The sequence below is a fragment of the Phyllostomus discolor genome, chromosome 10, assembly GCF_004126475.2.
Source record: "Phyllostomus discolor isolate MPI-MPIP mPhyDis1 chromosome 10, mPhyDis1.pri.v3, whole genome shotgun sequence".
Classification (NCBI taxonomy): Eukaryota; Metazoa; Chordata; class Mammalia; order Chiroptera; family Phyllostomidae; genus Phyllostomus; species Phyllostomus discolor.
The window spans coordinates 79,713,824-79,731,402 of NC_040912.2; the positions used below are offsets into that span (position 1 = coordinate 79,713,824).

A 17,579-nucleotide genomic window follows, 5' to 3' on the forward strand; every position below is an offset into this window, starting at 1 on the left:
GGACAGGGCAGGTGTCACTTTAGATGAGGTGGTCAGGGAAAACCTCGCTTCCTGAGAAGCAGACATTGAGCAAAAACTGGGCTGAACCTCTCTTAAACTTTTTTCCTCCCACCTTCTGTCCCTTTAATCCCATTCAATGCTTTTTTTCTGATTTTCTTTCAATGGGCTTGCGGAGGAAAGCAACCCAGAACTCTGAAGTACAGCAAAGACAGATGATCATCACCTCCTTGACCTGTAACTGGCACTTTCTTTCATGGGAATGAGACGATGCCGTGGTTCCGTGCCCTTGGCCCCCCACATGCACCTCCGTGATCGCCTCCACCTTTCCTCTTCGGGGGTCTCTCCCAGCTACGGGGTGCAGGCTGCTGGAATTTCTTCCAGACAGGTGCCCTTGGGTTTTCGCAAGATGAATCTCATTTTGTCATTCGCAGCCCAAAACTCTAAATCCTCCGGGTCCTTTACCATAGTTCTTTTCTTTTTTTTTCGCTGTTCGAGGCCCTTCTCCATTTAGTGACATTGCCCTTTCCACCGCTCCGTGTGATCTTGCACATTAATGAAGGTATTAAGTCGGATCAGTTACAAGCCAGTGTCCTGAGCGCTCGCTGGCTGCTTTCTCTTCAGAATGTGTTGGTTTGCCTTTGTCATTACCCTTTGTTTTTCAGCCTGTGTCCTATCAGAGTAGCCATTCAGAATAAATTTGTTTTGCTGGTAATATTTTTTAGAGGCACTGTATAAAATGGTTCACTGACATCCAAATATATATTATTCACAGTGGTCTTTTCATCTACCAAATTCACGTTGCTGCCCAAAGGTATCCATCACGTTTGTCCAAGTATTGGGCTCTTTAATTAAGCCCTGCTGGATACTGTACATATTTCTATTAGCTCCTTCTGATTTAGTCCATTATTTTTCTAATTGACATCCTGAGTCACATGTCCTTGAATCTCAGGTGGCTCATTTGGTCGCTTTGGTTTATTTAAGTTTTCTCCCTTTCATAAATAACCTCGGGGTTTAGTAAATACACAGAGTGTTTGCCTTTGGGACCTACTGATTTGCATATGCTCACACTTTTCAAATAATCTGCTGATTTTCTGGTTTCACTGCCAAAACCATTTCCCTTTCCGGCCCTTCAGTCCTGAAAGATCTGGTCTTCTGTCTCAGCAAAGTAGAGAAATCTCCTACAACAATGCGAAGAAGGGTCCTCGGCTTTCTAACTGGGGCCAGAAGGCCAGGAGTCGGGTGCGACTGAGGCTGAATAGCAGTCCCGGCATCCAACACCACTAGCAGTGGTAAGGGCTTGCAGAGAACCACGCATCCAGCCTCACCCAGACCGGGCTTAACAGGCTTGTGAGCTGGCTGGCCAGGGGCAGAGTCAGCCGCTCAAGAGTAGAACCAGCTGGCACCTGCAGAATCGGTCCATCACCGTGGCCTGATTGGCACAGTGCTCTGGTGGCCAGCTTTTCCCATCAAAGCCATGCAGGCCAGGCCTGTCCACACTGACCCTCCACCCACACATCAGTGGAGAAGGTCCCCCGAGTTGTAAATACGGAAACCAACACCAGTGACCCCTTTGTCCCTCCATCGCTAGCTCTGCCAGTCACCCGGAGCAGGGACCTCGGGTCCTGTTCCTTGTCTAGGGCCCTCTGACTCTTTGGTAGGAGTATGAGTAGGCAGGCCAGCCGGCAAGGCCCAGATTTATCTTACTTTACACTTGATCTTAGCCAAAAGGCCAGGAAGCGATGAGATTTATCTTACTTTAAATGAAAGCATTTGCCCGGTGCCTTTGATGCCTTTGATCTGGGCCTGGATTGGATTTTTTTTTTTAAGTGTCGATAAAAGATGCTTCTTGCAGCAAGGACTATCTATGTTATATTAACATTTCAAATGTGGCTGGAGTTTCCCAAGCATTAGTAATAATAACACTAGGTCGCCCTTTGAAGAAATTGTTGGCATTATTTACTGAAAAGTTCCAAATTCCATTTCATTACTTACACCCAGCAAAGCCATAGGGTCCTGAGTCATTGTTACCCAGCACACCTTCACGGTCGTCCCCCAGACTGCTGCTCTGAGCCGTGCAGGAGCAGCAGGTGACACCCAGTCAGGGCCTCGTGCTGATTGGTAAGCAACACGCAGCTTCGAGGCCGTCAGAGTGCACAAGACTGGGTCCTTTTATCAATCTGCGCCATTAGATAATTTATTTTTTTAATGGAAAAGACTCCCTAAAGTGATATTCAATAATTTATTTTCATGGAAAAGACTCTCTAAAGTGATATTCAGCGCAGCATCGCTCTCCTTAACCTAGACTCGCCTTTTGATAATCAAAGGGCGTTTACGGGAGCCTGAGACAAACACAATTATGGGAGCCAAATGAAGGGCCTCCATAAAAAATCACAGAACGAGAGGGTAATTCTATTCACTCTTTCATATTTCATTATTTGATAACATCAGAAGATGAATCCATCAGAATTGCTCTGGCAAGTGCAAACAGAAGTGCGCGCCTGATCAATATTTATTAAAGCCTTCAGAATGGGGGGAGGAGCTGGGCAGACTTCTTAACGGGCTGAATAATTACTCCTACAATTGGGGTTTGACCAAAGGCAGTGCCCAGACCAAAGAGACACAGTTTTAATTGCGCCGAATTTAACATGCAGATCTTGCTCCATCCCTGCTGTAAGAAAACTTAATTTAAAAAATTATCTGATGGAGCAGAGAGTGACATGCGCATCCTCACATTGTCGAGAAGGACACTGCAGCCGCAGCTCTCTATAAATTTCGAGTGCGCTCCGAAGATGGGGGGCAATGTTTGCAGCCAAGGGAGCAAAAAGACTTTTTCCCCCCTTTTCAGCAACTGTAACTGATCTAGGGAGAGGTCACCCTCTCATAGGGGACGGGTCTTAGAGCAATTCCTTGGTGTTGAGTGGTTGTGTTTTGTTTTTTGGGTTTTTTTTTAAGAGAAATATAACAAGGCTGTGGCTGCTGCTGTCAGAAATACGGGGCTGCATTCCTGAGGGATGGGCACAGCCGGCATTGACCATTCACGTCTTCCCAGGAAGCAGGGGGATTATCAGAAGGAGGCCAGCAGGCAACTGCCACTTACGCATGGTGCCCGAATGAAGGCCCGTGGGGTGCGCGCATGTGCCGCTTTACATAAAGAAAATAAGGGCCAATGGCCCAGCAAAGAAGCCCTCGCAAGCCTCACAGCACACTCCCGGGCTCTGTGACCTCGTGAGTGATTGCCACCAGCCGAGGGAATTTCTGCCCCGAGCTTTCTCAAGATTGACCTTGACTTTTCTCCTGGAGCATCCTGGTCAGAACAAAAACCTGCCCAGTCCATTGTCAGGAGTGTTAAAAACTATCCCAATACGGACTATAAATCTAATTCTGCTCCTAAGTCTCTAAAAATTATTAGCTTTTCTCTACCTTAGTTTTCTCATTCCTAAAATGAAAATAACTTCAACGATTTCAAATGAGAATTTTCAGTCGTGTCTGTAATAAACTCTAAGCTCTTTGAAGGGGAAGACAAATGAGAGCAATTACATTATATGTGTTAATGAACTAATTCATTCTTCTGACACCCAGGGTTGCCACCCGGTTTGTTATTGGTCTGGAGCGCGCCCAGCTGAGTGTGCGCCTGCTCAGAACCGTCTGAAGTCGGTCACTGCCGCATCTCGCCGTGACGGCTCGGGCACCATCAGCACCAGCCGATTGTGGCGGAAGCCCGTGGTTTTAAAGGACCGGGCAGAGGAGGCCGTAGAGGTTTTTCAGTCCAAAACCCAGTGCGGAGGCGGCATCTGCTGTAACTTGGGTCTCACGTGGGAAGCAGAGGTTCCAAGAGCTGACCTCGGTTGCCCAAGGTCACACAGCTGGTGGGCGGGCGGGGTAGGACAGGCAACTAGAGTCTGAGTTTAGTTGGTCTCTCGAGTATTTATTTACTTCTCTAAGTCTTGCCGCTGTAACTACCTCTCAATTATTTATGGGATGATTATCTAGTGCATAGATTATTCAGTTCCTTTCTTTTCTCCCTTTCCATTTCCCTGCTTATTAGCATATGTACTATTGAGTGAGCAAGAAAACAGGAGTCGAGTGTTTTATCTGACGATTTAGTGACCCATCCGCTACTGGGCTTTATTTAAGAGCTCAGAATGCCAGGGCTGTTGGCTAAGAGGAGTGTGGGGAGCTAAGCAAGGTTAATGCTAAGCTATATTCAGGTGAATTTTTCTTCCTTTGAAACTTACATTTAAAGAAGTCAGCTTCAGAGCCTAATTTCTCTTGTTGGTATTAATACCATCTTTATCTCAGGAAGGGCTAGATGAGAAAGTCTGTACAGTGAAATTACTTAATTATCTCCCTTCCTCGAGGAAGTCATGAATCAGAAGGGCAGCCAACTTTTGGAAAGAAAGGTCACCTTGTCCATTGCTAGCTTGGAGGAACGAAAAGGGAGAAATAAAGAGAGGCGACAGAATGAGTGAGAAAGCCAAAAAGCTTCCCTGGAACTCCTGAATGCCGAAATTACGGCGTGACTTCTGTGTCCGGCCTAGAGCGCTGAATTCCCAGGTCAGGCCCACCGCTGTTCAGCTGTAACCGCAAAGGGCATCCGTGAGTCTGGAGCTGCCACAGCACCAGCTGGTTTCAGTACAGTGGAAGGCAGAGAGAGTTGAGTCAGTATGTGAACTTGATTAAATCCGTATTTCCTAAATCATGACTAAAAACATATTAGCTATACACGTATTCTTCAAAATTAGTACTTTTGCTTTGTACAGTTTTAGATATTGCTGTATTCTCGTGGCTTTGGCGTGAGTCCAGGGCTCAGAGTCCCTCCTGTTGAGGCCTGAGACAAGCCCCTCACATCCTGTAACGCTCGGCTGGCCCGTCGGAGAGTCACGGATGACTGCAGCGCCTACACCGAAGGGTCCGTTACGTTAGTGCTGCTCAGAGTGAGATACCGCTTGTGTTAACGTGTGCCCAAGGGTGAGGGCAGCCGCAGAGGGGACCGCCTCTCGCAAAGTGCCCGCCCTGCGGGGTGGCATGGCGCTGGGTTCCAGCGTAGGCTCTGCGGCCACGTGTAGCAGCCGGCCTGTTGACGTTAGGGGCTAAGGAGAGACTGGCTCCATAGGTCGTGCCCCAGAAAGGGTCTAACCTGAGGGCGTGTTCGCCGGTCCCATCCCGCAGCCAAGGCAGGTGCTGTGTACCGTGACACGGGTGCCAGGAGGCCGCGGCTGCTGTGGCAGTGCCTGATGATGAAGATCAGGCTTCCGCTGTCCCGAGGCCTCCATAAGTGCTGATCAATTATCTATCCCAATTGGGGTACGTGATTCCATGTCAGCGTGCCAGTGTTTGTCACGGAAGCTCGTGTAATGGTCTGGTTTGGGGCACTTGCCCCTCTTCTCCGTGGGGCCCCCCCACGGCCTTCCTCCACCTCCGAGCATCCCGGCCGCTGTCCTGGTTTAGTGTAGCCTTTGCAGCTGGGAACTGTTCTGAGAGATGAACAAGTTTCATTGTCTTTAAATATTTATGGTTCTTTATGATCTAATATGTCTTTGTGGTTACGGGGATTTTTCGCCCCTAACGGTAGAGAACGCACCATCAGTTAGCTGCCGGTTTCCTTTGGTAACTCAGCCTTGCGATCCCGGGGCCTTGCTCGTCCAGGCTCATGAGGACGCTGCTAGCCTCCCAGGCCCTCCGAGTGTCGTCCCGGGATCTGTGACGGTCTGCGTTGCACAGAGGACACGGAAGCATTGCGGACTTCAGTGGCATGCCTTTGTCCCTTATCACACCGGAGGACTCAGGACTGGAAATCCAGGCATCTCTCTTTTGTCTTTGGTGCCCGGCGGGGACCAGCAGTCTCTGGGGAAAACCCGCTGTTTACCCCTGGAAACAAGTCATCTGATTTTTTCTAAAGAAATCCCATTTAATCTGATCCAATGGGTTCAATGCTACTTCTTAAGATAAATGATGAAAATATCAGCATCATAATACACAGTAACTCAATTCTTTTGGTTTAATCTCATTGAAAAGCATTATAGCCCACTTATTGCTTCTGTCTCCTGCCCTAATGCTTTCAGGTCCTTGGCGCAAGGAGGTGGGAAGGGCTCTGCATCCTTTCCCACGCCCCGCAGACTCCATCGGCTCAGACTCCTGGTTGCTTCAGACCCTCCGGAGTGAGAGGATCGGGGCGGGGCCTCGGGGCCTTGTGCTTTTCCCAAGTTCCCTGGGGCTCTGTGGTTTGAGGAGCTCCAGCTGGGAACCGCAGCTCTCAGGCGCCTCCTGGCTTTGGAAGAACCACAAGCCCCAAGCTCTCTTGTTCCATTTGGTGAATCTAGATGTGAACATGTGTCTTTCTTGAGCGTTTTTTAAAATGGGTGCTTAGTTCTGCAGTCTCTGGTCACCTGTGCACCGAAGGGAACCAGAAGTAGCTGAGGCAGTGCCTCGTTGGTCAAAACGGGGGAAGCCACGGGTGCAGAGGGCACCTGAAGCCATTGGGTCTATGTGACGCCTCCTCCTTCAGCGCCAGGGTTTGTTTTATTTTTTCTTAATGGTGGGATTTTGTAATCACAGCAGATCTGCTGTGGAGGAGGAGTCATTCTTACGGGTTCTATGCTTAACGCAAAGCATCAGAAAGGCTCCTGACTGTAACTGAGATTGGGTCCCAGGCCTCTGGAGGTCTGAGGTCACATGTCTATTAGAAGTACCTCCGTCTGCACGGGAGGTTACCTTTGTAACCTCCAAAGGATGGTTAACGGCTCCGAAGGATGCAGCTCCAGGGGTTGGACCAAACGTGCCTCTGAAACGCCCCGAGTCAGCCCCACGAGGACGAGTACGCCGTGCCAGGGCGCAGGCCGGGTCGCTGCCAGGAGTCACTCGCACGCCTGCAGAGTTAGGGCGCGCCCTCCATTGCTGCCGCTCCTCCTGAGCACTCACTCACACGGCGGAATCATTTCTCCTGCCTAAAAAGTAACTAGGGTGTGCTAATTAGAAAGGAAGCCAGGCAGAGCGGGAAGAGGAAAGAGCCATGTGGAAAGACGCCGGTGCTCTGACCGACTGCTGCCCCGCTGTAGCCCGGGGGTGCCTGAGCTCCGCCCCAGGACACCTGCTGTAGCCCGGGGGTGCCTGAGCTCCGCCCCGGGACATTCTGTTTTTCAGGATGTTCCCAATGAGGAGGAAGCAAGCCCAAGGCCCAAGGCCAGCAGGACAAGATTCCTGGAAGACCCGCAAGGCTCCTTCACCCTCTGCCTGCCCCGGGCCCGCTGCCTCGTCATGTCCCCTCTGTCCTGGCAAAGTGGTCCCTCCCAGACACTCTGCACACCTCGGTCACACTAATCTTCCAGAAGAACAACTTGCAGTGGCACCTCTGCTCCCCACAGACCTCAGGACGGGGGAGACAGGGCCTTTTCTGGCCTAACTCGGCCTCAGAGTCTTCAGTGACGTCACTGGCCTGCCGTCCACCTCTCTACCCTTTCACTTCACTGCCTTCCCCGCCTGCCTCCCCGGTACTCAGCTGCACCCCCACAACCCCCCGCCCCCCGCCACCCCACTAACCAGATTCCTCCCCCTGCCTTCGCTCCTGCTCTTCCCTTTCCCCAAATCTGGAATTTGCTCCTGGAAACCCTGCCTGACAGTATGCCACCCCACGTGGAGTCTTCCTGGATCCTTCACCCTGCCCTCTGCGCGCTGTGACTTCTTCCTCTGCCGTAAACTCACAACGTACACATCTCCTCGTGGCGTTTGCACTGTTCTTCTTGGCTGTGTCCATGAAAAAAGAGTATTGGACTGGGAGTCGGAATCCTGGGTTCCTGTCCCGGCACAGCCACTCACCATGTTGGTGACATCCGGCCAGCCCCCTAACTACGCTGTGCTTTCGGCTTCCGTGTCTGAGATAAGGGACAGTAGCACGCCGGGTGCAGTGAGGGGAGGTGACAGCACATGGAAACTTGTCAGCAGAGACACAATTATTATTCCTCTGTTTTTCATTACCTTTCCTACTTGTCTCTGAGCTGTTTGAGGAAAGAGGCCCCATCTTGCTCATCACTATGTATTGCTATTACCATTATTGCATTACTCTTAATACATTATTCTTATATTTCCAACAATAGTTAATGTTTACAGAGCACGTCTGACTGTGTTGGGCACCATTTTGAGTGCTTTATGGAGATTCATTAACTTTTCCAATAACCCTAAGAGGCAGGGACTATTATCATCCCACTCTGTGGAGTAGGAAACCCTGCGTTCCTCAGAGCGTGCATGGAATGAGTGGACGGATGAAGGATTGAATGAGATAAAAACTGCTGGCAGTGCCTGCCCGGTTATCGTTTCTCTCCCTCTTGGTGCTGTGTCCCACTTCCCTTTGTTTCAGAGTTAAATGCAAACTTTGGAGAAATTCTTGATTGAACTCTGAAAGATGTGAGGTCTCCCTGGGTCTTCTCTGTATCGTCACAGGGAGAGCTCCGGTGACTTCCCAGAGGACAGAGACCGGGTCTGTCTCGTCCTCCATTACATTCATAGAGCCCAGCACAATGCCTAGTGATCAGTCAGTGTTGATTGAATAAGTCCACCAGGTAACTTAAAAACTGCAGCTTCACGGCCCCTGAAACCACACGTGAGTGTCTGGCGGCGGCGATGCTGAGCAGTGCTCCCTATGTCTCTCTCCAGGCAGTACTACGAGATGCTGTACAACACGGCCGACGAGCTCCTGAACCTGGTGGTGGACCAGGGCGTGAAGTACACGGAGCTGGAGTACATCCATGCCCTGACCCTGCTGCACCGCAGTCAGACGGGCGTGGGGGACCAGACCACCCAGAACATGAGGCTGCAGCGGCTCAAAGAGATCATCTGTGAGCAGGCCGCCATCAAGCAAGCCACCAAGGATAAGAAGATAACCACGGTTTAAAGGGGGCACTGCGGGGGGTGGGGGGGGAGAGGCGCGGGCAGGGAGTGGTCAGTTTTGTTTACTTACTCATACTTCTTTCCCTGATGTGTTATTGCTGTATTCTGAGCTGCCTTAGTTTTTTCCCCTCTACGCTAATGCTTTAGTGGAGAGAAGATGTAAGGGTTTTTTTTTTTCTCTTTAGTTGTGGCTTTTCATACGAACTCCAAAGGGAGTTTGCAGTTTGGAGCGTTTTGATTTAAGGCAGTGGATTCCAAACGGACGAGGGTGGGGTGAGGAGGAAGGCCGTGTCAACATGGACTTGGAAAACACGAGTGCCTGGTCACTGACGCCCAGCCTCTCTGGGAAGGAGACTGCCCGCGAAGTCCCAGTCTCTGCCCAAAACTGCTCTTACGTGAACAGTAGGATTTTTACTCTCCGGACCTTGTCAGTTTACAGTTCAGTGAAATAAGCGTATGTGCATCGCTTCCTGTCTCTGTTGCCAAGATCCAGTGAATGGCTTCTCAGCTGGGCGGGGCTCTCCACAAACTCCCCAAACCAAACAGGAGCTCCTCAGGCCGGGCCAAGAAAAAAAAAGTCCTTCCATGCCAATCCCTGGGACGTTTTTATATGCAGTAGCTCCTCCACGGGTTATGAGTTGGTCTATTACCTTTTCATTTTCATTTCTGCTCTATCGAAACCAAGAGCCATCACAGTAATGACCAAAATGAAAGAATGAAAGGTGATTCCATCTTCTTCTTGATTTTATTGCTGTACTTGCCAAGAGAAAATTATGGCTAGAGAACTTTCCATGTCACTGTTAACACTGGATGTGACAGGTTCTCAGATGCTCATTTACCCTCCGCAGGAGCCCCAAGGCCTTCCTCACCTTAGAAATCACCCAGGTCTGCCCAGCAGAGTACAGGGAGGATGGGGCAGCCCTGACACTCCTCCTCTGTGTGCCCGCCAGCCCGTTTCCAGAGCGCTGTTGGGTGGTGGGAGCACTCACTGCTCCCACACGCCGGGCCTGCCTGCTGCCCCAGGTCTCTGAGCACCCTTGCTGCCCGTGCTTGATGTGCCCCAGAGAGAGCAGTGTGCTGACTGCAACACCCCCGAAACAGGTGGAAGGGAGAGCGGGAAGGGCTCTGACCCGACCTGGTCATTGCCCACACCCGGTGGTCCAGAACTTTACCCTTGTTTGCACAGCGCTGGTCTTGGTGGGTAAAGCAGAACATTAAAAAAGTTTGAGAAGCTTAAGTGTTGTGTATTGTTGTTCTTGTGTTCTTTACTCAGCAGATGTTCCCTGAGGTCGTGTGCGTGCCAGATGCTGGCAGGTGCGTGCTGATACTAAACAACGGGGACACGCTCATTACTGGGTTGGCCCAGAAGTCCGTATGACGGCTCTAGTAGTGCTTATTAGTTGTCTTTAACTTCACTGGAAACAGTTTTGTTAGATTGTGTTGTGACAGCTGTCACGTCCGCGTGCATTTAAACAAAAAACATCAAAATCCGTGAATTTTTGTGCGTCCACTTTAATATTGAAGATGGAAGAAAGTACACAACATTTTTGGCATGTGATGCTGTATTATTTCAAGAAAAGTCAGAACGCAGCTGAAGTGCAACACAAGATGTGCGCAGTGTGTGGAGAAGCTGCCGGGGCTGACCAAACGTGTCGGCGAGGTTTGCGAAGTTTCCTGGTGCTGCTGGCATTTCGGCCAAACAGTTCTCTGCGGTGGGGCTGCCTGATGCATTGGGAGACGGTTAGCAGCACCCCTGGCCTCCACCCACTAGAAGCCAATAGTGGGAGAGAGCTGACATACTCAAAATACTAAAATCTTTCAATAAAGTTATTGGTGAAAGTGAAAACTGTGTCTTTTATTTTACAGAAAACACTAAATGTCCAATATCTGGACTAGGACAGAGTGTGAGGACCGGCCTGAGCTCCCTCGGCCCAGACCCTTGAGAGAGGCGGTGTCCAGGCCCCCTGTGGGCCCCCTCCTGGAACCCTGCCCTCTGCCGCGTGGCCTCACCGCAGGCACCCAGCCCCTCCCCCGGACCTCAGCCTTGCCTGAATGTGTCCTCAGCCTGGCAGTCACTACTTTGTATTTCAGATAGCCTGGGAAGGAAACCTCAAATACGGCCAGGTTGAATTGGCAACTAATCCTGATAATTCTTACTGTCACACCATATCCCAGAACATCTCAGCGCTAATACATTCGTTCAGTCAGTCAGTCAAAAAAATATAATTGCCTGTCACAGCACAGGTGACACGGGATTCATGCAATGGCACGCAGAAGAGACGGTCCCTTGTACCACGGAGCTTATACTTTCACTCGATGAAGAGTCAGACAACCTCCACCGTGACACCGCCCTCCCTGGATCCAGGTTCCTTTCGCTGTCTGCCAAAGCCATCCTTTCCTGCAGGGAGACGTCACCCGTCACCCGGGACTGAGGCCTGACGTCTGCAGCCCCGCCCACTGCCGCTGCCTCCCAAGCTCCACCCTTCTGGAAGCTCCGCCCTCTGGAAGCTCTGCACAGAGTACCTCGCCGGCCCTTGCTCCCTCCCTGGCTAGCACCAAGCCTGGAAGTTCACCCTTGATCGTTTGTTGATGGGAAAAAAAGTGTATCCCTGCCTCACAGGCTCTGAGTGGACCCAGGCCATCGTCTTCAGGATTCTCACTCTGAGGCGCAGCTGTGGCTGCCTCCCCAGAAGCTGGGCGTGGAAACCTCCCGGTACAGCCCAGAGGCTGGCAGGCCCCAGGTGAGCTGGACGCACTCCGCTGGGGGCAGATGTGTTCAGAGCAGCAAAACGGCTGTCCCTCCGGCAGGGCACGGAAACAAGGAGCGCCCCGGTCCATGGGGCTCTGCTTGAGAAGCAGAGTGCGTGTGGAAATACGCACCCCTGAGAGCGGTCGTCCTCCTGTGGCGGGGGTGTCACACACACCGGGCGTGATCGGAGGGAGGAAGGGTGACGAAGCACGGAGGACCAGGAAACAAAGCTGGGCTGGGTGCCACACAGGTCCTGGCTCCGTCCAGACCAGGCGCTGTCCTCACAGGCCCCACGTAATTTGTAAGCGCGAGACCAAATGCAAAAGGCAGCGGACGAACTGCGCGCAGCTGGAAGTGGTTGTCCTGCTTTGGCGAAGGCAGGGACGCCTGCCTGGGACCGTGCGGAGGTGTGGGAAGAGGCTCGCCACCTGAAATAACTAGTCCCGTTCCAGCTGGGCCGGGGTGTAATGAGATGGAGCTAATTATCAAGGATGTAATGAGATGCAGAAGCCACTGGAACTGAGCTGGAAATGTCTTTGAAAAGGATGCAAACCCCAGGGCGGAGTTTCTGTGAGCAGAGCTGAGTGTGAGTGTGACGAAGTGTGCGTGATGTGAGAAGTTGCTTTCCCATACCCAGGCCAAGACTCGTGTCTGTAAGCAGAAACACCGCCAGGACACTCACTCCCCTGCAGCCAGGGCCCCTGGGGACTGAGAAAGCCACAGTCTCTAAGAGCTGCATGTGTGTCTGTACCTGTATGTACAGTTTAGAGTGTTCACGCAGCTGAAAGGGAAAATAAGGAGCCTGGCGCTGCCAAGTGCGTGTAGAGCACCCTGTACTTCCTCCCATCCAGAAACGCGGGCTCAGGTTCCTGCTGACTTTGCAAAGATCCTCCAGAAGGAGGAGAACTGGCAACTCCTCCTCCCGAACCTACTTAATTACCTACCAGGCGGAGTTTTCTGTCCCGAGGATTTACTTACTGCAAGAGAGCAGCAAGGCAGTAAAGCATTAGCACCTGTTTTTTGCTGTTTTTATTTTACAATTGCCGTTATGTTATTTTAGATATCATTTACTGAGGAGCATTTAATATATGTCAGGTGCGGTGCTAAACGCTTTACCGCATTCGTCCATTTAATCCTCCTCATAATTCTGCGAGGGCTTTCCCGCCCTACTTTGCAGAGGAAACAGGCTCAAAATAAGGACTGGGCCCCGGAGAGGTGCCAGCGCCATCGTTCACACTCAGAACCCTGCTGTTCTCTATCCCGAGCCAAACCCCCTCACCCCGAATGGCAAAGGGAGGAGACCGTACATGCTATATTTGAGTTCCAGGTGGCATTGGCTGGTAGTCTGGCACCTCCATGTGACGCCTTGGCTCACAATGCCACCTCAGCCTTTCACGAGTGGTTTGCATTGTTATTTTCTTCTTTTGAGTTTGAGAATACGGTTATTACAGTGGGGATGTGAAGCCAGGAAGGGCTTAGGATAGAGGAAGCAACAGGAGAGCCTGAGCTGGGCTGCTTTGGCTCGTACAGAGTCAGAGAAAAGGGGGCCTTGGAAACAGGTTCGGGGGTGAGCCTGGGACGAGCGGCTGCTTCCCTCTGCTCCCCTGGTGCATGTCTCGTGGGGACCCTTAGAGTTTCAGAGATGCACGCCTACAAGGGAAGAACGGTGTGGGCGTGCTCCAGGAAGGCAGAGCACACCGTACAGGTTATTAAATGCCCTGTCCCTCGGTTTCCTCATCTGTGAAATGGGGTAATCATGACAGCTCGTATCCAACAGTGTTGCTGAGTAAAGCAAAAGAGGTGTTCAGTGCCTGGCACATAATAAAAGGCACACACACATCACAATAGTACCCTGGTCCATCCAGCCTTCTTCCTTTTCAGCTATTAGTGAGTTTGCACGTCTGCCTACCAATGCGCCAAGCACATCTCATTCAGTCTGAAGGCTCCCGCACCCTGTAGGGACCAGGCCTTAGCAGACTTACGACCTTCTCCCACCTATGCTGAAGAATGTCAGTTGGAACTCCAATAAGTCCACAAATTGCTGTACGAAACTGAGGTAAGACAAATGCCACTTTTTTTTTCTAAATCTACTCTGAGCTCCTACTTACCTTTTTCAGCAAAAGCCTGACTTCAGTCACTTGTTGTGGTTTTCTGGGAAGTGGGAGGGGCTTGCCTTCCTTGGCACAGTGCCAGTGTCCCGCCGCAGGTGGAGACAGCAGCATCGGTGGGTCCTGATCACTGTGTCACCCCTGCTCTGGATGGCCACTGCCCTCAGGAGCTGTGGTTCCAGATCTACGTCCTGTCTGGTGTCTCCAGGCTTCATCGGCGGGGGGCTCCAGGTGCAATGTCCAGTCTCCACAGGGAGCCCCTCAGTCACCCCCTGCCAAGGTCCTGCCCGCTGGGAGGTACCATGGAATCTACAACCCGTCTTTTCTCAGCTTTGGGGGCTCCAGCATTCCAGGTTAGGCAGTTCTCCCCCTTCCCTCCAAAGCCCAAGTCTCTCCCTCTCTGCCGCTGGGAGATCCAAGGTCCCCTCCCTAGCCCTAGACCTTCCAGAATCATAGCCTGCTTGAGGGGGTTTCCCAAGGGACACTGTCCTATCCCCTGCCTTCCCTCTTCTTTTTCTTTCTGAAACAGGAAGTTTATTAACCAGACGCCTGGGGGCAAAGCAGCCAGGGCTTCAGGAGCCATCACAGATGACCCTCCTACAAAGGTGGCAGAGGGAGGGGATATTCCTTTTATTCTCATTTGAAGTTCAGAGATGACATCAGTTAATTCCTCAGTAACTCGCCTGTTGGGCATTCATTATGAGCTGGTTAGAACCTGAGAGAGCTTTAGTCCCGGCCATCTCACTTTGCTGCGGGGGTCAAGGGAGGAGGCCCAGGAGAGGGCAGTGGGGACACAGAGTGACTGAGGCAGGACCAGCACCCAATTCTCTTGGCAGCCAATCCGAAGGAGCCTGAGTTCAGGAGATCAGTGGTGCCCCATATGGTTAGGCTACCAAGTACAGGGCTAGAAGGCTGGGCCCTGCCTTCAAAGATAAGCATCTCATGGAAAGAACAGGGCAATGCGCACACACGAAGCAACTATAGAATATTGCAGCACACTGTGGAATATTGCAAGCCCACACAGTGCAGAATGCTCCTTGTGTGGTTCAGGCTCAGCACGTGAGGAATTCAGAGAAAGTAAGAATATTGTAGACTATCGTTAGCTTGGTACAACTTAGTGAAGGGTGTGGAACGGGACTGTGGTCAGAGGATGGTACAGAGCTGGGGTAGAAACGGGGCATTTGAGAAGAAGGGGTGCATTTTGACAAACCCCACAGTTTTAAGAAAGTAAAGGAAAGGAAGCAAAAGAAAGGAAATCTCTCCGAGTAGAAGGAGAACTATTAGCTAAGTGCAGTTGTGAGAATTAGTCGGGTGGGACAAGGAGTCAGGGAGGGGGCCCAGCACATTGGATGTTCTTTAATCATTTGTTCTAAACCCTGCTGGAGTCAGTAGATACACAAGGTCTTTGCAGCTCCTGGAATGATGTGTATGTAGGATTTGGAGGAATGGGTTGTTAGTGTACTGTATGAAATGAAAAGTCTGAGATTTTGATCTAATCCTCAATATTTCCTGGTCTCCACCTCCTAGACTATAGCAGGATTGCATTTTCTGGCTCCTTTGTGTCGGGACCCTGTGATTTGGTGGCCCGTGAGTTGTGAGTAGAAGTGTATCACTCTTCCCAGCCAAAGCTCGTAATTTCCTGTGTGCAACCCTACAGAGCTCACTGTCCCCTCTGCCACAACATCCGGCTACATTCTAGACAGCAACTGCTGAGTGTGCTCAGGTCCCAGAGGGAAGAAGATGCAGATCAGAGCAGAGCCCCAGCTGACCTGCAGTGACGTGATGTAAGCATGAAATGAATCTTTGTTGTTTTAAGCCATTGAAATGTTGGGGTTATTTGTTACTGCAGCATATCCTTACCTGTCCTGACTAATATACACAAAAAGAGGCTGATGATTATGAGGAGAGTAGATAAAGCAAGGGAGTGTTAAACAAAGGTCAAGTTATTTCATCAAAGATAACTACTTGGCCCTGACTGGTGTGGCTCAGTGAATTCAGCACCAGCCTGTGAACTGAAAGGTCACTGGTTCAGTTCCCAGTCAGGGCACATACCTGGGTTGCAGGCCAGGTCCCCAGCTGGGAGCATGCAAGAAGCAACTGACTGATGTTTCCCACACACACTGATGTTTCTCTCACACATAGATGTTTCTCTCCCTCTTCCTCCCTCCCTTCCCCCCGCTCTAAAAATAAATTAATGAAGTCTTTTAAATAAGAGAGAGAACAAACTATTTGAGCAGAGTGATGGGGATAGGAGCCGGACTGAAAGGCTTGAGGGAGAAGAGGCGATGCTCTGTCAGTTCCAGGTGCCCAGTCAGCACATTGGTCCTAGAGACAGAAGCACTGGGGATGCACTGTCACTCAGTGAGCGACCCTAGAGACCCCCAGTGTGTTTATGTCTGGCTTCCTCTGCCTGCTTCCTTTAACTTGTGTAGCGCTAATGAGCCATACATACAGGTCTTAGTTCAGTGTTTCTATTTATACGGAAACTTCTACATACACCCAGGACAAAGAGAAAAACTACTACTATTATACTTACCTGTTATTAAAGCTTTCAAATCCTAAGTTCCCACTGAGGTCCAATCACCTCCCTGGACCAACCCCTTTTCCTCTGGAAGCCTGCCATGGCAGCGCCCTCCAGCACCAGCCCCCAGCCTGGAGTCGTTGTCCTCTGACAGCCCAGCCCTGTCCACCAAACACAAGAAAGACTGAGAGGAAACCCTGCTTTCTTCCCGCTCCCCTGCTCCCCACCAGCCCAAAGTTCCCTGCTTTTCTCTGAAGTCCCAGTGGACGCAAACACTGATGGTTTTGAAGGAGATCCGTGGCTGCAAATTGAAAAACGGAGAGACGAGACAACGGCGTGCTGTGAACTCAGCCGGTTCTCAGAGACTAATGAAGCACGCGGCGCCAGGCCGTGGGTACTTACTTAATGAGCTGCGGTTCACTCATCTATGATGCGGCGAGCGTTCAAGTCTTTTCACAGGGGTTAGAGAAAGCCTCCGGTCTTGCAGTATGATTAACTGTTGTCATTTTCTTGGATTTCCGACGCCGTGTTTCCTAGATGAGGTTAGTGGCGGTGCAGGCCCTGCACTGCACACCCCCGAGGGCGGTGCACCTGGCCCCAGACCCTACTCAGAGTCCGGGAGGAAGGAGGAGCACCTAACTCACCCCCAGCCCTTCCCCCATGGAGGGCTGATCGCCCCAGTCCATTCGGGCCGCTGTAACAAAACACCACAGACTAGGTAGCTCGAAAGCAACAGAAATGTATTTCTCACTCTTCCAGAGGCTGGGAAGTCCAAGATCAAGGCCCTGGCGGGTTCATTGTCGAGTCAGGACACACCTTCTGGTTCTCACATGGTGAAAGGGGTTAGGGAGCTCTGTGGAGTCTCTCTTGTTCATTTGTTTTTTAAAAGATTTTATTTATTTATTTTTAGAGAAAGGGCAAGGGAGGGAGAAAGAGGAGGGAAATATCCAAGTGCGGTTGCCTCTCCTGCGCCCCCTACTGGGACCTGAACTGCAAGCCAGGCCTGTGTCCTGACTGGGAAGAGAACCAGGGACCCCTTGCTTTGCAGGCCAGCACTGAATCCTCTGAGCCACACCAGCCAGGGCTGTTTATTTATCTCTTAATTTATATGATTTCTTATCTATTTTATTTTCCATTACCATTATCCTCCCCATACCCTCTTCCACCTCTACCCCCCTCTCCCCCCCACGGATCGCCAACCACACTGCTGTGTGTCCACAGTGGGGTCTCTTAAAAGGGGACTAATGCCATTCTCGAGCACCTCCTAAAGGGCTCACCTCCTAATACCATCACCTTGAGCGTTAGGATTGTAACCCATAAA

The 17,579-nt window shown here is 51.0% G+C and overlaps 1 protein-coding gene across 1 annotated transcript in view; it reads left to right on the plus strand.

Annotated features, from left to right (window-relative positions):
• EXOC4 (exocyst complex component 4) overlaps positions 1 to 10,117 on the plus strand; it is a 676,926-nt gene extending 666,809 nt beyond the window's left edge. Inside the window, exon 18 of the mRNA XM_028525527.2 lies at positions 8,647 to 10,117. Within this exon, the coding sequence (XP_028381328.1) occupies positions 8,647 to 8,884 (238 nt within the window). The 3' untranslated portion in view covers positions 8,885 to 10,117. The remainder of the gene's footprint in view (positions 1 to 8,646) is intronic.
• The last annotated feature ends 7,462 nt before the right edge of the window (positions 10,118 to 17,579 follow it).